Raw genomic sequence first — 23006 nt, 5'->3', positions numbered from 1 at the left:
TATGGCATAAAAGACATAAATACTTTTCAATTTGGCACGCCCATATGGTTGGGTTTGTGTCTTACGCTCTCATTTGTACTATTGGCACATTTAGTAAAATCTGTTGTTCTGGGCTCTTGGAATTGTCCACTTGGAATTGTCACTATTAAAAAAGTGATCAGTGTCCTGTGTGCAGTTTTGGGGACAATGTAGCATGATTGTCCTGCGTGTCTCAGCACAGATGAAGAACAGAGTTTTACTCGCTCTATCAAGTCTGAGCGCCGGATCTGAAACTGTGGACCGTCAAACCCTGGCATTAATAGCACAGAAGGTGGTACGACATAAGCTACGCTCAAAAGGAACGTTTTAAGTTCTAGATCTGTACCTGTCTATTACCTGCTTAACTTTACGCTCTAGATCCTTACCTGTCTACGACCAGTTTAAGTTTACGCTCTAGATCTGTATCTGCCTACAGCCAGCTTTAACTTTAAGTTCTAGATCTGTACTTCCCTACTGCTAGTTTAACTTTAAGTTCTAGATCTGTACCTCCCTACTGCTAGTTTAACTTTAAGTTCTAGATCTGTACCTCCCTACTGCTAGTTTAACTTTAAGTTCTAGATCTGTACCTCCCTACTGCTAGTTTAACTTTAAGTTCTAGATCTGCACCTGTCTACAGTTAGTTTAACTTTAAGTTCTAGATCTGCACCTGTCTACAGTTAGTTTAACTTTAAGTTCTAGATCTGCACCTGTCTACAGTTAGTTTAACTTTAAGTTCTAGATCTGCACCTGTCTACGGCCAGCTTAACTTTAAGTTCTAGATCTGTACCTCCCTACTGCTAGTTTAACTTTAAGTTCTAGATCTGTACCTCCCTACTGCTAGTTTAACTTTAAGTTCTAGATCTGTACCTCCCTACTGCTAGTTTAACTTTAAGTTCTAGATCTGTACCTCCCTACTGCTAGTTTAACTTTAAGTTCTAGATCTGTACCTCCCTACTGCTAGTTTAACTTTAAGTTCTAGATCTGCACCTGTCTACAGTTAGTTTAACTTTATGTTCTATATCTGTACATGTCTACGGCCAGCTTAACTTTAAGTTCTAGATCTGTACCTCCCTACTGCTAGTTTAACTTTAAGTTCTACATCTAGAAAAGTACTGAAAGGCATCACTCCTCTTTCCCTTCTTCAAAGAGTGAATCCAACAACAAAAGACTTTGTAGGAACTACTAAAAGACATTATAGGATTCAGCCAGCCTACCAGAGCTGAAGGACGTGTCTCCACTCCAGTTTCAAGGGCTTGGAGTAGCCTCTTGCTGTTCCCCTTCCCCATAGGATCTTGGTCTGTGCGACAGGTCACAGCTGACCAGCTCGTAAAAGCACTGAGGACGGGTGCGGTGTGATTTATGAATGCAGTTTGTGGTAGAAACCTACTTGGCTTCTGTACTGTATTTGGATGAGTGTCCCTTCGTCCTTTTTCCAGCCAGAATCTCCCACCCTCAACAATCCTTTTAATGCGTTCTCCCCTCCACCCTAACCAAAGTACGCCCCCTCTCTTTTGTCACTGGTGCACATGACTCCCATACTTTCCAACTCAGCTTCGAATAGGATCCTCATTAAAACACTGCAGTCTTGCAATGTCCTCAGTGTCTTTAACCCTCTGGATTTGTGCTCCAAATTGTGTGTGTGCCCAGCCCGCCGTTTATTTAATCTATTGTGGTCCTACAACCCCTCGCCCATTATTGCCTCCTGCCACCCTCCCCCTTCCCTCATTGTACCACCCGAGGTTGGGGATCTCTTTCCAGATGTAGAGATTGCTTAGTGTCTGCTTGTAGATTGTCCGCTTACTACCTAGAACGGATGTCTTGCATGTATAGAAGAACTCCCATACTTCCCAGCTTAGCGCTGCATATATGACCATCATTGCCAAGCTGCGTCTTTTCTCAGTACCTTTTCACCCTCTGCATTGTCTTGTGTGCTTAGAAGAACTCCCATACTTCCCAGTTTAGCGCTGCATATATGACCATCATTGAAAAGTTTTTTCTCAGTATCTTTAACCCTCTTGGTTTGTGCAACTGATTCCTTGTGTGTTCTGTCGTGTGTATGCTGAGACCCAAACCTAGTTGCCGTCTGTGTTGTCTTGCGTGCATAGAACTCCCACACTTTCCAGCTTAGCACTGCATATATGACCATCATTGAAAAGCTGCAAGTCTTTTCTCAGTATCTTTAACCATCTTGGTTTGTGCAACTGATTCTGTGTGTGTTCTGTCGTGTGTACACTGAGCCTCCACCAATTCCCCCTCATCACAGTTAACATTCCATTTTGGCTCCAGAGTTTGGCTAAAACGTCCCCTCTTTTTTATTTTTATTTTGCTCCAATTTCAGCAGGAAATCACTAGTGAGGGTCTCTGGTCCTTGTTATGTTGACGTTAAAGGCCCCTGCTACTCTCTCAGTACCAACAAGGAGCTTCCAGTTCACTCCGTCCAACAGTCTGTAAAGATGTTTCATTTCTGGATCTTCCTTCCCAACCCTCAGAGGAAGACATTCATTGACTACCCCTCCTGGGCCTTTATCCTTCTTCAAGGACACAAATCCCCATTCCTGTTGGGCCTCTCCTCTACTTTGGTACACGTGGGTTTTCTCTCCATGTTCCTCCCTTTGTTACTTTGAAGTGCCTTTGAATCGGGTCACGGTCCCCCCGGATCTGGATTGCTTCCACTGTCTGGACTTTCTTCAGCATGAGTCCCTCAGCATCAGTACCTCAGAATGAGTACCTAGCTGTAACTACTAGACTGGGACCCAAAATGCTCCTTTTTAAGGCCAGCAGTGCTTGGTGTAAGAATGCTTGGAGCAGCTGTTTTTCCTTAGTTAGCCTCTGGATCTGATTTCCTTCAGCTTTCCTGATGAATCACAAACCTTCTCCCATTTTACTTAACTCGTCCTTTTGTTGCGTGAATCCCTCCTCGCTCCCACTGTTATCCTCTTCTTACCAATTACATGTCGCTTTGATGACTCGTGTTTGTGCAGCCTCACCCTCCCTTTAGTCCTGCATGCCCCCCTACCTGTTCCTCTTCTGTAACTTTCTGCATCCTGTGCCACCTCTCTCTCCTGGATCTCGCCAGGTGGTGCCTCACCTTCACGTATTTCTGGATTCTGATGCTTCGAGAAGGGACCGGGCAGGGCTTCTTATACTGACTCTGGCTGAAGAGCCAGACCTCCCTGTGCCAAGCGGCATTTTGAGACTCATTCAACCTGCCAATGTCATGTTCAGAAGGGGACATGTTCTTTCTACCATATGAATCATTATTATATTAATTAATAATTATATTACTTGTCTCGCAAGCATTTTTTGTTAATCGAAAAGCCTCTATAATTTATTGTTAATAGTTCTTCGTCGCTTCACCCTCTTCACTCACTCCTGACAGACTCACTCCCAACAGACTCACTCAGTCCCGATAGAAACACCCTTATGGAGCCTTCCATGGCTGTGTTCTCATCTTCACTCTCATTCCCCTTTCCTTCTTCTGTCTTTTCCACCATAAGAAATCATCACTTGTTTCAATTTCTGCTCTCTTTTTCTTATACCCACGTCCCTTCCCTCTTTTTAATATGAGTTCATGAGTTTCAAGGCCTTCTTCATCCAGACTCCGCTGCGTCCCATTAAATTACTTACCTCTTTCTTAGCCTTTGTGTGACTTGTGGCTCCTACGGAATAGTGATACGTGTTTTAAAACGCTGGTGCTCTTGTGCCTTTTTATTGATTGCTGCTCTTCATCCTGGTCACTCATCAGGTATGTAGGCCAACCTGCTTCGGTTCCTCTCTCTCGATCATTGACAGACTAGCATCTGCTATGACGCATGTCAACACCACGCATGGCTTAACAACGTAGTCAGTACCACGACTATGTTGTTACTACGAGTTCCATTACAATGCAAGTTATTACAACAACTTGCTCTAGGTAAGTGCTGGACTTTGGAATAGTTTAAATTATGATTCCAACACCAGTAGGTGTATCAGTAGGGAAGGTGTTGGACTTAAAATCCAACACCAGTCCAACACCGCGTTCCCTAAAGCAAGTCTTTGTATTGACTTGCGTTGTAATGGAACTCATGGTAACATCGCAGTCGTGGTCTAACTGCGTTGTAAAGGCACTCTGATGTAATGCCTGTGTTGTAATAGATGTTTCCCTCATTGACATGTTGTTGATATGTCTTAGTAATGATGACTGCCCTCGTGTCTCACTACCAAGTGATCAGTCTGTTTGTGACTTTACTCTCAATCTCTTTCTCAGATCATCACAAGACCTTCAGCAGCCAACAAGAACTTCCCTTACCATGTGCGCACGTCGCAGATTGGCATTGTGGAGGAGAGTGCCGAGAAGTTCCCTCACCACGTCTATGGAAATGTTAACTTTATCAGCGACTCTGTGCCGAACTTCACAGAGCTCTTTTCAATCCCCAGTGCTAGTGGGGACTTTGGCACGGTTAGTATCAATAATACTGGCTTCAGAGAGAAGGCAATATCTGTATCTGGATGTGTGTGTATGTGTGTGTATGTGTGTGTGAGGGGGGATTGAGAGAGAATCAATCAGCAGTGTGTGTTCACTCACAAGCATGCTCACATGTGGGGGCGTGGCTTGGAAGCCACTGATGGCAGAGGCACATGAGCTTACCGCTCCATGCCGGCCCTTTGATTATCCTGCCTGCCATAGGTCTGGCCTGCGTTCCCCGGTACCGGAGGAGAACCACTGAAGATGGGAGAGCCTACTGGGCTGGGTGAGGTGCTTTTGCAGAGACGGAGGTTTTCAGCTCACCGATACGAGGCCCGAGGGAGCCGGTCCTCCGGACCACAGAATGGTGACTTGATCAGCGTGCCGTGAGCCCAGACCTGCAGCCCTGGTCTCCTGGGGGAGTGCAAAGAAAATACCCTGGGACCCGTGTGTGCAGAGAATACACAAGACCGTAGTGGCGGCCTGCCACAGAGAGCTCCGCAGAAGCTGCAGGACCGATTGGGCAATCAACAAACTAGCCCCCTACCCTGCCCAGGGGGCCCCACCGGGGACGTGCAGTGGGACTGTGTGCTGCATCCCGTGAGGATCCTTGCATTGGGACAGTGCAAAAGGGACCAATCAGAGTAACATTGATAGCACTGCACTGAATCCGGTTGCTGTCCCTCTAGGGTGACTGCGGGTGTCTATATTGGAGGTGCTTAGCAGTCTGTTGACGCTGGTGCTGATATCACAACAGGAGAGGCAATGATACTGGGGCCTAGAGTGGTGGACTCTGCACCGCATAAGAACTGTGTGGAGGCCCGGGGGAGAGCTTGTCTTCCGGGGTTTGTAGAAGAGCGGGGTCTGGATAGTCAGACTGGACACTTGGAGGTAAACTGAAGCCTACCAACGCATGCCCCCACCGGTGGCCACACATAGATCCTTCCCCTGCGCCACATCCTTCCTGTAGGACTATTGGGGTCCATCACGGTGGCTGAAAGATGTCCTGCACCCGGATGGGAAATATACCTACCTCCCTTTCTGAGTGGGCGGCGGAACCACCACAGACATTCTTACCTGAGCCCCTGACGCTCCGCACCCCGGGGGAAAGCTAAAATGAAGTCAGTGAGTGCCCCCCCCCCCGACCGGGGAGAAGAAACCGCAGACCTCCAACAGGCCCCAATGGATGCACTGGCAGTGACGGTTCCGGTGCAGCAGCACATATAATATACCGGACACAATTGCGGACACCAAAGCCACCCTCCACAGTGACATCAGCACTGTGTCGATGGGGTTGGGCCTGCTCTGTGCCGAGCACCACAAGCTAGCCGAACGGGTGAAAATGGCAGAGGCTTCGATCACGAGCTACACCCCACACAACGAAAAATAACTCGCCAAGTCACAGAGCTCACCAAAAGGGTCAGCACGTTGGAGGGCAGGGCCGAAGATGCGGAATGGAGCAATAGGAGGAACAACGTGTGGATAATTGGCCTGCCAGAGGAAACAGAAGGCAGCAACACGGTCGCCATCCTAGAACTCTGTCTCTGTGCAGTTGTGGCACTAGAGGGTCTTTCCCCGTTCTACACATTTCAGAGGGCACACAGGGTCCCCACGCATCTTCTGGCCCCGGGCCGCCCACCGTGCCCAGTGGTAGCAAAACCCCTCCACTACAAAGATAGGGATGTCCTCCTGCAGAAGGCACGCATGGACGGCCTATTCATGGTGGGCAATGGCAGGGCCTCTGTCTTCCCTGACTATACGTCTGAAGTACAAAAACGGCGTGCTTCGTACCTGGAGATTAAGAAGGCACTAAGGGAAGAGGGCTTGCAATATTCCCTGATGTTTCCTGCTAGGCTCCTTATACTGCTGGATGGGAAGATGCATTTTTTTGAAAATCCTGAGGCAGCTTGGGAATGGCTTGAATCCTACAAAGCGGGGGACAAATTTGAGAACCATAGAGCTGAAAATAAACACAGGGTCACAAGGTCGGGGAAGAGATTACGGAGTCGGTCGAAGCGGAAATCACCTGAAAGACCTAGCCACTCCCAGACCAAGAAGGAGAGAGCCGCAGCCCTGCAGGCAGTAGTTGAAATCATAAAACCGACTTGACTCCACATCAGTACTTGCCTCGGGATCACGGGGAGGACTGGATGCGCAGAATTCGACAGCTCTTGATTGGACTGCATTACACTGCCGGTGGTTACCCCCAGAACAGCTGACAACCTTTAACTGAACTGACTTTATTCCGCAAAGAGCACCGTGCTGGGGCACAATGGAACACCCTGTCATATCCCAAAAACAAAGCAGGCTGGAGCCACTGGACAAAAGGGGCAGCGCAGGTCGTACTGCATACAGGAACACCACAAAACAGATGGTTAGCCACTTGCCATAGCCTGCCCCTCCTGGAAGTCCTCACCCAGACATGCAAGGGGCCTTCCGATGAATCAGATGGTTCGCTTGCAGGTTGGGCGGCTGGCCGTACCCAGACTGCTCTGGGGAACAGGGAGTTCTTGTTTTTGGGGGTTCTCATTGTTTCATTGTTTGTTTATTTTTCAGGTGGGGTCCTGGCTTGCTTCTTTCGGGGCTGGGGGGAAGGGGTGAGTGGGCAGGGGGGGTGGAGTCAGAACTGAGTACTTAAACATTTGAAAATGCCATCAGAACAACACACACGGAAACTAATGACATGGAGCATTAGAGGTATGGGTTCAGCCACTAAGTGCCACAACATACATAGATACCTGTACAGGAGAGGAGTGCAGATTGCATTCCTCCCAGAAACACACTTCCCCGTGGCGAAATGGAGAAACTACGCAGGAAATAGAGGGGGCAAATATATGTGACCTCCTACTCCACATATGCAAGGGGCGTGATGATCTGGGTGAGAGCCGGTATCCCATTTGAACCCTTGCATACACTCACAGATAAAGAGGGCAGATGTGTACTACTAAAAGTTAGACTCTCTAGGCAAGAAATTACATTGGGTAGCGTATATGCCCCTAACCAAGACCAAGTTCTGTTCCTCCAGAACCTTTTGGCCCCTTCTGGCTGAGGTGCTAACCCCAAACGTACTTCTGGGAGGCGACTTTAATTGTGTCACAGACACTACCAAAAATCGCTCAGATCCTCCATTTCCGAGCGCTCAAGCCCACCGTACAACAACCGGGGTTCCGAGATTGGAGGAGACACTGGGATCTGGAAGATACCTGGAGGATACAACACACAGGAGCCTGTGATTACTCATATTGTTCCCCCTTACATCAATTAAACACTAGGCTGGACTTATTTTTGAACACACCCAACCTGGACTGCTCGGTTACCCACAATGAATACCTAGGGTGCATACTCTCGGACCATAGCCCTCTCTTGTTGACACTCCACCCGCTGAGGACACGCCCATCGATTCCACTATGGTGACTAAACACGTTGGCGTTAGAAGATACTCGCTTCAAGAAGACCATAGATACAGCCATATACACTTATTTTGATAACAACACACAGGGCATTCAACACACTGGTAGAGTGGGAAGCGTTTAAGGTGGTGAGGAGGGGGCACTGCCTGGGACAATCTATTGGGGCTCAGAGGGAACTCCATCGGGAATTGGAAAGATTGGAGGGTGACCTACATAGGCTGGACAACGAACAAGGAATCAGTTCAGACCGCCCTAAAACTAATGCACGCGCTTTACCACCAAGCCCTCGAAAGTTACCACACTAAGGTGCAGGAGGAAGGGGGGAGGCCTGGCAGACTGCTGGCACATGGATCTCCAATTACTCAAGTCAGAACCATTGAGGGTGTTCCCCATTATGTCCCTGAGGCCATTAAAATCTTATTTAGCGATTATTGCACAGCCCTAGATAAGGCCCCACCCTTGTCTTCCCCTGACACCCAGAGAGACTTACTGAGAGCGCTGCTCCCTCAGACCCTTGACAGTCAAGTAGTAGATGCGATTGGAGGACCGGTGATGTGCAAGAGATTCGGGCGGCGATAAAAAACATGGCCTCAGGGAAAACTCTGGGACCTGATGGCTTCCCGGCTGAATTCTACTCCATCTATGCCTCAAAGCTTGCGCCACAGTTGGAGAAAGTATATGCAGAATCCCTGAATCTGGGGTACCTCACTGAACATCGTGGGATGCATTGGTGGTCCCCCTCCACAAGAAGCCCTCGACAGAGGCGACAATCATGGATTTCTGCCCACTTTCCATATTAAACATGGATTTTTAAATTCTCAGTAAGGCCCTAGCGCTCCGCCTACTTCCCCACATGCTTGAACTGGTCCACACAGACCAGAATGGGCTTATCCCAGCCAGGAACACATCGTTCAACTTACACAGACTGTATTCAGTGTTGTATGACCCAGACACCTGACAACTGCCACAAGCGGCCCTTCTGTCAATAGATCTTGAGAAGGCCTTCGACACAGTGCAGTGAGACTACCTGTTTGAAACTATGAGGCACATGAGACTGGGCGAGGGCTGGGTAAGATGGGTGATACTACTTTATGAGTGCCTCACGGCCAGGGTAAAAATGGGCAAAACGGTGTCCATGCAATACCGGATTTTCCGAGGCACCCAACAGGGTTGCCCACTATCGCCTCTCCTGTTCGCATTGGCGATGGAACCTCTGGCAGTGCTGTTTAGACGTGGAGACAAAAGGCTTGGTATAACCTATGGGGGGAGAACACATATTAACTCCCTGTACGCTGATGACTTACTGATTTACCTCAACGATGCAACTGTAGGAACTAACGCAGCGATGGCCCTGATGGAACAGTTCGAGTCACGGTCCGGACACAAAGTTTACCGCACCAAGTCCTACCTCTTCCCTGTGCTGGCTGACACGGCCTACCCCGTACCTGGTAGAAGACATTAACTGGGCTCCCTCAACTTTTCGATACCTGGGAATCCAGGTCTTTCACTCGCTGGATGACCTACGCGAAGGTAACCTCGGAAAGGCTCTCAGATCTCTGAGGTCGAGCGTTCCTTTCTGGTGCTCCCTCCAACTTCCGATCATGGCCCATGTCTCTCTTTCTAAAATGGTCATGTTGACGCGCTTATTATATTTTTTCACTAACTTTCCCATCACACTCCCCGCTAAGTGGTTCCAACAATTATCATACTACTGCAAGACCTTATATGGCTCTTCGGATGCGTGGGGTTTCGGCGAGGGCAAGGTCGGCGGATTGGAGGTTTCTCTTGGGTATGTGGAAGGAGTCTTTTGTTGAGGTATTGGGGTCCGTTGTTGTGGAAGCATTTGTAGGTGTGAGTGAGTATCTTGAAAGTTACTCCCTTCTCTTCGGGGAGATGTGTTCTTGTCGAGGGATGCCGAGGATGAGTCTGGCTGCCGTGTTCTGTATGGTCTGGAGTTTGCGGGGGGAGAGACTTGTTGATTCCGGCGTTGAGGGCGTTTCCGTAGTCCAGTTTTGAGTGCGTGCGTGACAGTCTTTCTTGATTCGGGGGGATCCATTTGAAGGTCTTGCAAAGGATGCGGAGGGTGTTGTGCAGGTGGAGGCGACAGCATTGACCTGTCAGGTCATGGAGATGGAGGAGTCAAGTACGATGCCGAAGTTCCATGTTTGGTCAGTAGGGGCGGGCGGGCTGCCGAGGGCGGTGGGCCACCAGTTGTTGTCCCATGCGATGGGAGAGGGTCCGAGGATGACGACCTCTCTCTTATATGAGTGAATATACGTTGTTACATCGCGGACTTCACACCGCGATACCTTTACAACGCAGGCATTACAACACAAGTCGTTACTCCAGCCTGTGTTACAGTAGGGAAGGTGTTGGAATAATAAATCATACTATTCCTTAGCTTAGAGCGCCATCTAGCTTGCGTTATAATGCTTGCGTTGTAAAGGTATTGCGGTGTGAAGACCGTGATGTAACCGATGTTTCCCATCCGAGTTGAGCTTCAGGCAGCTGTTGCTCATCCAGGATGCGAATGTCCACCTTGACAAGCGCCAGTCCCGCAGGGTTTCTCCTGATTCCATATTGAGTCGAAGACGAGCCCCTGCTTGCAGCCAGCAATCACCGTCCATAAAGTCCTGGCTGGAGCCCGCCAACCACAACTGGATGTCGAACCCATCGCCTCTGCCCCTGGTGTAACAGCTTCTCCCCCGAGCCCAACAGGGGGGTTGGGTTTGCTGGCTCCGCTTCTTGTCCGACCCCTTCTTATAGCCTTGAGCGCTGCCACCCCCCGGACCTGCTCGGGCCCGGTTGCCCGACAGAGTGATCCTGTACTATTCGCCTGCAACTGCCAAGCTCCATTTGCTGCCACCTGATCCTGCCTGGAGCCTTGTTTACCTGGCGTTGATCTCCTGCCCTGGGTAACGGCCGGCACCGATCTCATGATGCCGCCACCTCTGCTTCGCCCGCAACCCCTCACGTCCTACAGCTGCCTGATGAGGGCTCACGCAAGATGACCCGGCTCATGAGACTCGGGATCTTGGGTTGTCAGTTTTGTGAGTGTGCACGATTTGCCCTGAAAACGTCACCTGCAACGGCGATCACCGCCCGGAGGCTCAACTTTTTCCACATCACCTGGGATCCTCGGACACACTGCTTGGCAGTAAGTGAGTCGATTGTGGAGTCCCTACGTCTACGTTCGATCGAGGCACGCCAGGTACTTTTTTCATTTCTGGCCAATTTTTAACTATTTAATTGATCATGGGTTGAAGTTTTCCAGCACCCAAAATGGCGGCGCCTTAGCAAAGCGGAGCGTTTTTCCTGTTTTTCCTGTGCCACAGTGGACCTCAAACGAGGCATTATGCAAGCATTTTCAAATAAAAAACATTTCTGCGCTGGAGATTACGATTTATTTCCATGACCGTTTATGGATCTCATTGAAGTTTCAGGGCCCGATTCACAGAACTAACTTAAGACAAAATCCTAAACTTACTACCATTTTGGTATTCACAGAAGGCACTTACTCATTTTGGTATTCACAGAAGGCACTTACTCATTTCGGTATTCACAGAAGTTAGGAGTCCTAACTTTTGGACTCCTAAATGCCTTCTGTGAATACCGATAGTCTTAAAATTTGGATTTTTCTCAGTTTAGTAGTAGTATAGTTAGGACTCCTAACTTTAGGACTCTTAAATGCCTTCTGTGAATACCGAAAGTCTTAAAATTAGGATTTTTCTCAATTTAGTAGTCCTAAGTCTAAACTTAGGACTACTAAATTGATAGGAGTCCTAACTTTTGGACTCCTAAATGCCTTCTGTGAATACCGAAAGTCTTAAAATTTGGATTTTTCTCAGTTTAGTCGTAGTATAGTTAGGACTCCTAACTTTAGGACTCTTAAATGCCTTCTGTGAATACCGAAAGTCTTAAAATTAGGATTTTTCTCAATTTAGTAGTCCTAAGTCTAAACTTAGGACTACTAAATTGAGAAAAATCCTAATTTTAAGACTTTCGGTATTCACAGAAGGCATTTAGGAGTCCTAAGTTAGGAGTCCTAACTATACTACTACTAAACTGAGAAGAATTCTAATTTCAAGGCTTTCGGTATTCACAGAAGGCATTTAGGAGTCCTAAAGTTAGGAGTCCTAAATTTAGGACTACTAAATTGAGAAAAATCCTAATTTTAAGACTTTCGGTATTCACAGAAGGCATTTAGGAGTCCTAAAGTTAGGAGTCCTAACTATACTACTACTAAACTGAGAAAAATCCTAATTTTAAGACTTTTGGTATTCACAGAAGGCATTTAGGAGTCCTAAAGTTAGGACTCCTAACTTCTGTGAATACCGAAATGAGTAAGTGCCTTCTGTGAATACCAAAATGAGTAAGTGCCTTCTGTGAATACCAAAATGGTAGTAAGTTTAGGATTTTGTCTTAAGTTAGTTCTGTGAATCGGGCCCTCAATCTTGACCCTAAAATGGCGGCGGCTGAAGACATCGCCCTCAGTTTCAGTCTTCAAAATGGCTGTGCTACAAAGTCCTCACAGGAACCTCATACTGAGCAATGCCTGACTCTTAATAGCGACGGTGGTAGACTCATGATCGCCCTACAGTACCTTACTTCTTAATGGCGGTGCTATAAAGTGCTATTAACAATGCAATAATAGCATTGTTACAGTGGACTCATGATTACTACATGACTATCCTCTCCAGTTATATTAAATGTGGCACTCCAGGCTTGGCTCTTGTGCATATAAGACCTGACTGCTAATACTAGGTGCAATGTAGTTGAAACACTGATGCATACCCAAGATGCTATTCTGCCTGGATGATTGAGGAGGTGCACTCAGGAGGAATACCACTGTGCCTCTGCTTCGCAGAACAACCTTTCCGACCACCGCAAATATACCAGGGCCTCTGCCCCAACGCTCCGACAGCCACTCTTTCAAGACAGCCTGCCACGGTATACACCGCTTTCCACAACGTTGCAGTGATTCGGTTATCCTGCCTCTCCACCCTTAATATACCAGCTCAGTCATTATAGCTCTTTGGTACCTGGAGACTCATCCCCTCTGCTGCTTAACCGATCCTCTCCGCTCCTATAGTGGCCCACCCGAACCAGCATGGCAGGTCCTGGCCTGACCGCGACTGGGGAAAACTCATTTACTCTGGCCTACCCCTCCAACCTTTCTAAAACCGCGGCAAAATCATTCAAAAGTCACCCTGAGACATTGATCTCTGACCTGCGCTACACTATGGACAACGGCACAGTCATTAATGACCTCATTTTCTACTCCAGAAGAACCGCCTCTTGGCGCAAAACCTTTGCGCACCTCCTTAATGTACGCGCAACTAGGAACATTCCATACGGCACTAAGCTTACAATAGTGCCCTTCTCAACCCTGCGAGCTGACCCCTCCTTCACATGCTACAAAAGCTGCATCATCTTGATCCAAGCCTCATCCAAAAACCTTAATAAATTTGCGGACCTTTTCACCCTCCTCAGAAACCATGTGAATGGAACCGGTAGAGCCACTTACACCCGTCCTGACGACTGTCCGATCAGCCTCTCCTGCCTGCCTAGCCACCCACAAACCACCGCTCCATGGGTTTCCAACACAGATCATCCTAACCCCTCTTACACGCCTCCCGGCGTTGCCCACAGAAACATCCCTGGACACATGGTCTCCTCCCCCCTAGCTCCTCACTCTGAGATGGGTATGCCTCCAAGGACCCACGATACAGGTGGAGATAGCCCTACTAGCCCACAAACTACCCCTCCAAGGTTTTCCAACACAGACCATCCTAACCCCTACAGCACATCTCCCAGCCTTGCCAACAGAATCGTCCCCAGTCCTTTGGTCCCTTCCCCGCTAGCTCCCCATGTTGACTGCAAGATTGGTACGCCTCCCGAGACCTACGATTCTGTTCGAGCCAGCCCCCCCACCCCACCAACTAGACATACTGACAGAACGGCTCCTGCACCATTGCCCCCCTGTCCTCTAGTGCCTCCCTCTTATACCGATTTCGCAACTCTGCACTCCAGATCTACCAAATTAACTCAGAGCATCCAGATCTCCATTCTGCATCTTAAGCACCTCCTTTACCTCGCCAAACTCTCCCTCGCTAACCTCAAGCCCCTGCTGAACCCCACCCCCCTCATCTCTCAGAGGTACCCAAGCACCCATTACCGTTATTCCTGAGACACCTTCGCCCTCGCAAGCAAACTTACTACCTCTCAGAGGAGGAAACCCTAGCCCTCGTCCTCTCCTACAACTCCACCATTGCAACCCCAAATCCACTTGACCTCACTGAAAAGGAAATCCTTGCCATCCTCCAGGACTACAACCCTGCCCCAGCTACCCCTGGCCCACTAGAGATGAGTGCAGAACAGACCATTTGCACGGTCACTATCAACCCAAACAGATCAGCTACCCTCCGTAACAGAAGTGTGGTTAAAAGCAATCTAGCTCCTGTACACCTGTCCGCCCCGACACTCCCTCCGACCCTCAGACTTTGTGTGGTCTCTTAATCAACTACCGATCTGCAGTTAAGCACACTGCAGATATTGCTGATCTCATCCTAAACAATCATTTTGACTTAGCGATTCTTACAGAATCATGGCTTAACGAATACTCATCTCCATGCCTGGACCTCTTAGTTCTTCCAAACTATAACATTACAAGTCTGGACAGGCAATCTAGCAAGGAAGGAGGAGGCATCGCCTGCATCTACCACTCTAACCTCGTTGTCACGGAACTCTTGGCGGATACCACCGACTCCTGCGAATACCTCGCCCTCTCCATTTGCAGCAACTCCACCCATCTGTGTAACCTACACATCTTTTACCACCCCCCAGGGAAGAACGATTCCTTCACTGACCACCTCATGGAAACCATCACAGCTAAGACTTCCTCCAACGCTAAAGATATTTTCCTTGGTGATTTTAACCTGCACTGGAATGACCCCGAGGATCCTCATGTCAACGCCATCAAAGACCTCTTGGCCGATCAAGCCCTGACCCAAGCCTGCTCTCTCCCAACTCACTCAAAAGGGGCCACTCTTGACTGGATCATCTCTAAGGAATCAACAGTCAAGCTCATCTCTATAGACCCTTGTGACTGGTCCGACCACCATGCCATCGCCTTCCTATTATCTGGCACCCTCAAGACAATGGCACCGCAACCGGTGATTCCCAAACGCTGGATCAGAGACACCAGGAACCTAGACCACAGGGAACTGGAGGCTCGTTGCAAATCGGACCTCCCCCCCTCGTTTACTACTACGGTTAGTGACCTCAATGATCACTATTCTACGACTATATCGAACATTTTGGATGATCTAGCCCCACTAAAACTAAAAAGAACCCAAATTAAAGACAGAAACCCCTGGTTCACTGGGTCCCTCAACATTTATTTCTTTATTTATTTAAAACATTTGTATAGCGCATCTGTCACCTAGCAGGTATCCTGGCGCTGGGAAAGTTGCTCCTAAGGTGGAAAGTGATGGGAAACTGAGAACAGTTTGCCGGAGAAGTAGTTAAGGGAAAAGCTAGGTTTTAATCCGCTTTCTGAATGGAAGGAGTTGCGATGTTTGGCGGATGTCGACAGGCAAACTATTCCAAAGTTTTGCGGCTGCCACTCTGAAGAATCTTCCCCCTGTCCTGACCTTGTTGAATCTTGGTACAGTGACAAGGCAGGCTGAGGCTGAGCGGAGAGTTCTGGTAGGGGTGTACCAGGTGAACATGGTTTGCAGGGATCTAGGCCCGACTCCGTGTAGTGCTTTAAAAACAAGACAGAGTGCTTTGAAAGCTACTCGCTGCTTCAGAGGGAGCCAGTGCAGCTCGTCTAAAGCTGCTGTGGCCGAGGATCTCCTGGTCCAGCCAAGGGCTAGTTTGGCGGCGGCCGTCTGGACTCTTTGGAGTCGGTCTAACAGTACAGCTGGGGACTCGAGCAGCAATGCGTTGCAATAGTCCAGGCGACTAAGAATGGTACACCTGACTATTAACGCTCGGGCCTGTGCGGGAAGAAGTGGCATGATCTTGCGTAAAGAACGCAGTAAGGCCGAGCAGGTGGACACTGTTTTCGCGACCTGCGTTTCCATGCTAAGCTTGTTGTCCATCATGACACCTAGGTTGCGGACAGTGGTGACCGGCTGTGGTTTTTCCGGGGCTTCCGTGGGCCAAAATTCGGTAGGGAACAGGCGAGGAATCCGGCTTCCAGCGCAAAACAGGACCTCGGTTTTGGAGGAGTTGAATTGGAGGGAGTTTTTATGCAGCCAACCAGCTGTGTCTCTCAGGCAGTCGTGAAACGATTCTAGAGGGATCGATTCTTCCCCCTCCCAGGAGAGGATGAGCTGGGTGTCATCTGCGTAGTTAATAGCTTTTAGCCTATGGGATTTAATTAATGTGACTAAAGGTTTAAGGTAAACGTTAAAAAGGATGGGGCTGATGGACGAGCCTTGAGGCACCCCGTGGGGCACTGGGGAGAAGGCGGATTGAAAAGGGGGGAGAGATACAGCCTGCTTCCTATCTCGCAGGTAGGACTGGAACCAAAGCAGGGCGGTGCCATCAACCCCTGCCTCCCTTAGTCTCTGTAGCAGGATCACGTGATTGACCGTATCGAATGCGGCAGACAGGTCCAGTAAGATCAAAGCTACTGCTTGGCCCCTGTCTGCACGCATACGAAGTTCCTCCATGGCCGTGAGGACAGCTGTTTCGGTGCCATGGGCTGGACGAAAACCAAATTGGATGTCGTCCAGAATGTGATTCTGCTCCAGATGTTTCGAGAGACAAGAGCTCACCCAGCGCTCGGCAACTTTCGCCGGGAAAGGTAGGAGAGAAATAGGCCGATAGTTTGATTAACACTCAGGATTCAGTGAGGGTTTCTTCAACAACGGGGTGATAAGTGCTTGCTTCCAAGGAGACGGGACAAATCCGCAACGCAGGGATTGGTTACAAATCCTGCAGAGGGTGCAGAAGAGTTCTGTTCCAAAAGCTTTCCAGGTTTTTGGGGGCAAAGGGTCGAGGGGGGAACCCGAAGTGATCCCGTGTGCCAGTCTAACGAAATACGCTTCCAAGATAGGGGGAAATACCCACAAACATTCCCTAGGTGGGTGCCCTGGGCTCACCGGATCAAGGTCAGTAGTGGCGGCCCCGGGGCCATTGAGACTATCCAGTGAGGGGGAGGTATTCAGGTTGTGGATAATTGTCTCAATTTTATCCTTAAAAAACAGTGCGAGATTATCGCAGAGTGTTTGTGTAGGAGGGATTGATTTTTTGGCACAGTCAGGGTGGACGAGGTTGTTAAGAATCTGGAAGATGCTTTTGGAGCTATTAGCTGCATTAACTATAGTGGAGCAGAAGTAGGTAGATTTACTTTTAACAATTGCCGATTTGTATTCCAGGAGTTTATTTTTCCAAAGTGATTTATTTGTGTCGGAGTAGCCTAGCCTCCATTTCCTCTCAGCCTGTTTACAGGCTAATTTGAGGACTTTCAAAGAGTCGTTAAACCAGGGGGCTGATGCTCTGCCCTTAGGTTTACATCTTTTTAAGGGAACCAGGGAGTCGGTAGTTGAGGATATCCTTGTACAAAAGGCCTTGTAGTTGTCCTCAACCGGATTAGCGGGGGAAAAGCTATCTTCCACGCAAAACACGGCACCGGTAGAACTCAGTTTTTCCAGAGCTTTCCAGTCTCTGTACATAAATTCAGAGGAGGTGCTGTGTGCCGGCATTCTAGCCCCTATACAGGTAATATGAAATTTGAGAAGGGCATGATCAGTCCAGCCCATAGGCAGGATGTCGTTCAGGTGTACTAACTGAGGGGTAGAGAAGATGAGGTTGAGTCGATGACCTGCTTTATGAGTGGGTTCCTTAACCAGTTGATAGAGTCCCACGCTTTCGCAAGAGAGCAAAAGATTATGCAGTCCAGTATCCAGACTACCGTTCGGCCAGAGGTTGAAGTCACCTAAGATGATTAATTTGTTGTGGGAGGTTGCCATGTTTGTGAAGGTGGTGAGTAGCGATTGTTGTTGTTGGGAGGTAAAGGTCCCAGGAGGGCGGTAACAGATAATTGCCGTAAAAGTGGCTCCAGTGTGACAGTTTATGGAGAGGCCGAGGAGCTCGGTCCCAGCAACCGGATCCAAGTCTATGATGTTGACGAGCCAAGAGGCTCTGTAGATAATACCTACTCCACCACCGCGGCCTTTGGGTCTAGGAAGGTGCAAGATTTTAAAGTCCTGAGGACAGGCCCAGTCTAGTTCAATGTCACAGTCGGCGTGGGTCCACGTCTCGGTTAGAAAGAGAACGTCTAAGTGATGGGTGTCAATAAGTAGTTGAGTTTCATTAGCGTGCTTTGGCAGTGATCTGACGTTAAGAAGACCTCCCAGGAGCAGACCCCTACTGGCGAAGTCATGCAGTGGAAAGGCGGTGTCAGTAAAAGTAAGCTGACCTTCGTGCGCGTACTCTCTCAGATTGAGCAAGGTCTCACGAGTATAAAGCGGGGGCCTCGTGGGGATCTGAGCAGAGTGGTCCGCGCTAGTCGCGTCCTTGTTGCGGACGAGCGCAGACGAGCTTGCCTTGAGCGCGCCTTCGGCGCGCCATCGTCGCGCCATCGTCGCGCCCGCTGCGCTCGTCTGCTGCGCTTCCGGCCAAGACTCATGATTTATGGTAGATGCTCTGGGCGTTGGAGGGGGGGCGTGGCCAACCGAGGTGGGCGTGTCTCGTTGCTCCCTCGAGCAGGAAATGGCGGCAGAAGCGAGCGTTTTGGCCGGAACAGCGTTCAATCTGCTGCTCGGCGACAATTTAGGTAGGTGCCAGGGGTCAGTGCAAGGGTTTTTAAAAACACAGTATCTCAGTTTTAAAAAGTGGAAGAATTACGAAATCACAGCTCCCGGCTTTCCGCCTCAGGAGGTTCTCAGTCTAACAATGTGGCGCTAGTGTTCAGCGCGCACTATTTGTACCTGTGAGGGGGGGCGTGGCCAACCGAGGTGGGCGTGTCTCGTGGCTCCCTCGAGCAGGAAATGGCGGCAGAAGCGAGCGTTTTGGCCGGAACAGCGTTCAATCTGCTGCTCGGCGACAATTTAGGTAGGTGCCAGGGGTCAGTGCAAGGGTTTTTAAAAACACAGTATCTCAGTTTTAAAAAGTGGAAGAATAACGAAATCACAGCTCCCGGCTTTCCGCCTCAGGAGGTTCTCAGTCTAACATTGAAAGGAGATCCCTCCGGCAAGCCGAAAGAATCTGGAGACAACACCCCTCTGCCGCTCATCTAAAACTACTCCGCCAGGCCAGAAATGCCTATAACAAGAACATCCTCAACTCTAAAAAAGAATTCCTCAGATCTGAACTGGGGAACACCAAGCACAGGCCCCACAAACTCTTCGAACTGGTAAAACACCAATCCAATAAACTAGCCAAAACATCGAAAGAAACCCCCAAGTCTCTAATCTCAGCCGAGTAATTCTCCTCTTTCTCCGCTGACAAAATCACAGCCTTAGGAAAAGAACTCAGTTTGGCCACATACTCCCAACCCCTTACTGACCTACCTCCTCCTTCCACGCCGCCCCCACCTGGCCTCACCTAAAAATCAAGCACACTGGACCGACTTCTAATTCTATGAAGAAGACTCCGTCTCAAAATTCCTATCCACCTTAAACCCTAATAACCATTTTAATGACCCGCTCCCCTCCAACTGCCTAGCTGCCGTCGCCCAATCAATTATTCCTAGCTGGACTGCAATAATTAACGCCTCTCTCTGGCAGGGATCGATTCCCGATTCTCTGAAAGCTGGCAAAGTCCTCCTGTGAGAAGTTGGCCTGGCATATGCTGGTCACTAGTTATAGTGGCCACCTTGCACCAGTCCAATTCGACTCTTATGGTAGATAGGTTTAAGACAACCTTTTAAAGAAAGCTATCCTAGTGGTAGCTGTGGAGAGCAGCCTTCAGGTTAAGTCTCTGAGGAATGTAAAGCAGCTTGTTTTACCTTATAATCTCTTGAATTACCAAATGAAAGGACACCACACAGGTATATATATCAAATATATATGTATTTATTACTAGACACACTCTACTAATAGTCAGGAACACATTCAAATATCAACGTTTCTCAATAAGTTAAGCACAAATATGGCTGGGGCCCTAGGGGCGGACCTGACCATATACAAAAAAAGAGGTTTAGGAATTTCGACTTGCAGAGGGACAAGATCTAGGGCCTGTAGAATCGCTGGGGCTTCACTAATCCACCCAAGGCAGGTAAGTAAAAGACCCACGGGAGACGTGTGCAGTGTGAGAGCACAGCCGCAGTTCCCTATTGATTTCAATGGAGCAAGTCGCGGTTGGATTTTTTAAGTTTTAGGGTACTTCGAGGAAGTCTACAAGCAAGCCACTTACAAGGTAAGTAATTCGAGGGCCAACACACACTAGGACACTGGAGTGCACGAGTTACCTCACCCAGGGAAGCCGGGCGCATAGGTGTCTTTTGGTGTCGCTGTTCTCTATGGAAGCCAAAGAAGATTTGCTGTTTGCGAAGACTGGAGAAGTGTCCGGTGGAATCCAAGGCTGGATTCAAGGTGAAGAAGACCTGAAAGCTGAAGGGACAGTGTTCACAGTCACTTGCCAGTGACCCGGGGCCAGGAAGATGGATGCCACGGAAGTCGGATGATTTCAGGTGATCAAGGGTGTTTTGACTCTTCAGCCACGAGGTCCAGGAGGTGTCGAGTATGACCAGGAGCTGGATTCGGCGTGTCCCACAAAGTCGGCAGCTTACAGAGGTGTCGGCAACCGGATTGGAGCCAACAAGCCTTGGCAACAGCAAGTCTCTTGGAAATTGAAGAAAGTCAGCGGTGCAGATCAGCAAGGCCTGAGGGACTCACCCAGCGAAGGTAAGTGAGGGCAGGCCTGGAGCAACCAGGGGAGCCCTTTGGTTCGATAAGATAGTCTTCAGGGGACCCACAAGCCAACGGGCAAGGGATCGCGAAGAGGCCTCGTGAGGATTCACTTCACAGGAGCCCACGGTCACTCGGGACGAGGTAGGCCTCTGATTTTTTAAGGAAGTCCTGCTGGAGGCTTGGACCACATGTCGTGAAGGGGTTGCACTCAACAATAGTGCACGGTATCCGGGTATTGCTGTTCCTCGTCACTCGTGGGGTCCACTCGCCTCAGCTCTGCTGGGGACTCACAATGGCCGTCGAGAAGTCAGGAAATCCACTTCCGGGGCTGCAGGGACTTCGGACTCCAGCGGGAGCGGGAAAGTTTGCGACCATTGATTAGAGTTTTTGGTGCCTGCCAAGCAGGGGAGTCACTCCTTGACTCCAAGGGAGATTCTTCTGTCTTCCAAAGGTAGTGGAACGTCGAAGGGCCAAGATTCTTCTTGTAAAGCGTCGTCCAGGGATATCTAGTTTGCAATGGCAAAGGTTCCCTATCTTATACTAAAAGAAAGGGAGGGACTATCTTTATGACCACTCCTCTGGGAGGGTCAGGGTAGGAGGTGGTTACACCCACTTCCCTTTGTCCAGTTTCGCGCCAGAGCAGTGACAGGTAGCCCCTGAACTGGTTTGAGCTAGCATATGCACAGAGGAGCCTACTGCTCCCCCAGTGCAGGACTTCAAAGCACTCTAGGAGTGCACCAACCCAGCCCCAATACACTAAATCCTGTCTGGAAGGTGGTGACACCTCCCTGTGACAGGATGCCTATTGTTGGGCCTCCTCCACTGCGAGTTTCAGTCACCAGCAGGAGGGCAGCCCAGTGTCTGTGCTGGTGGCATCCATTTTGTGATGCCAGGGCTCTTTCAGATTTCTACTGTGTTTTCACAGTGGGTACATGTCGTCCCCTCTAGAAGGGTGGGATCATACTCCCACACCAGTTATTGGTGTGGGTGTATGATTCCAAGTTGTTTGACACCAAACACGACATGTTTTGATGCAGTCATTCCAAAGTTAGCATTTACCGATAGGTTATAATGCACTTAAGAGTATATGGTTTAACCGCATTCACAAACAGCCACAGAGAATAGACTCTGCCAGCTGCAGAGGGGTCCTGCTCATGCAGAGGCACCCCCTCACATTGTAAACCAAGCACCCTGCCCTCCGGATTGATAGGGCCTGCCTTAGGGGTGACTGATAGGTTTATATGTGTGTGTATGGTGAGATATAGGAACCTATACCTCAGTGAGGAGTGCTACCACTACCTCACCCAGGCTGCAGTAGCAGGCCTGTGGTGTCAGATTTAGTCTGCTTCCCAGGGGTGGCATAATACATGCTTCAGCCCCTGGTAGGCCTGTGAAGTACCTATGCCCTGGGTACCTAAGGGCTCATAAGGTACCACAGTATCCAATCACTAGTGCATCTAATATACACTTCAAGTTGTTTAGAGAGAACAGAGAGACTGTGGCCCTGATTAGCAGGGAACCAGCCAAACTATAGCCAGAAACCAGTGTTAACATCAGAAAAAAGTGGGGGCAACATAAGTGCAGATCCTACTCTCCTACACCTCCCCATTTTGAAAAAATCTTCGCTGGATCCAGCCTCTCCCGACAACTTCAGACCTATCTCTAACATCCCTCTCTTAGCCAAAGTGTTGGAGAAGTGTGTGCAACAACAGCTAAGTCAACACATCAACAACTTCCACCTACTAGATGACTTCCAATCCGGGTTCAGACCTGCGCACAGCACTGAAACCACCATGCTCCACATCATTGATGATGCCCTCCAAGCCCTGGACCAAGGCAAAACCTGTCTCCTAATCCTCCTAGATCTATCCTCAGCCTTCGACACGGTCAACCACGAAAAGCTACTTAAATGCCTCAAACTAAGGATGGGATTGGATGGCTCTGTTCTAGAATGGTTTAGATCCTTCCTACAAGACCGATCACAGAGATTCCTAATTAACGGTAACCTGTCTGCTCCCTCTCCGGTCGGAGTCCCTCAAGGATCAACCCTGTCCCCCACCCTCTTCAACCTCTACCTAGATCCGCTTACCGATGTTCTATGCACCGCAAATATCTCCTACCATATGCATGCTGACGATACCCAGATCTACATCAAAGCCTCTTATCTCGAGGAGATTCTCTCCCTGAATGTGGCCCTAAAACTGACGGTCCAATGGCTTGCCTCCAATCAACTTAAACTCAACGCAAAGAAAACAGAATTTCTCC

The 23006-nt window shown here is 49.1% G+C and overlaps 1 protein-coding gene across 1 annotated transcript in view; it reads left to right on the top strand.

Annotated features, from left to right (window-relative positions):
• Nucleotides 1-23006, top strand: part of TMEM145 (transmembrane protein 145) — a 325900-nt gene that overhangs the window by 294806 nt on the left and 8088 nt on the right. Inside the window, exon 14 of the mRNA XM_085615577.1 lies at nt 4265-4456. Within this exon, the coding sequence (XP_085471703.1) occupies nt 4265-4456 (192 nt within the window). The remainder of the gene's footprint in view (nt 1-4264; nt 4457-23006) is intronic.

Source organism: Triturus cristatus, chromosome 7 (genome assembly GCF_964204655.1).
Source record: "Triturus cristatus chromosome 7, aTriCri1.1, whole genome shotgun sequence".
Taxonomy (NCBI): Eukaryota; Metazoa; Chordata; class Amphibia; order Caudata; family Salamandridae; genus Triturus; species Triturus cristatus.
This window is presented reverse-complemented; position numbering and strand designations above follow the sequence as displayed.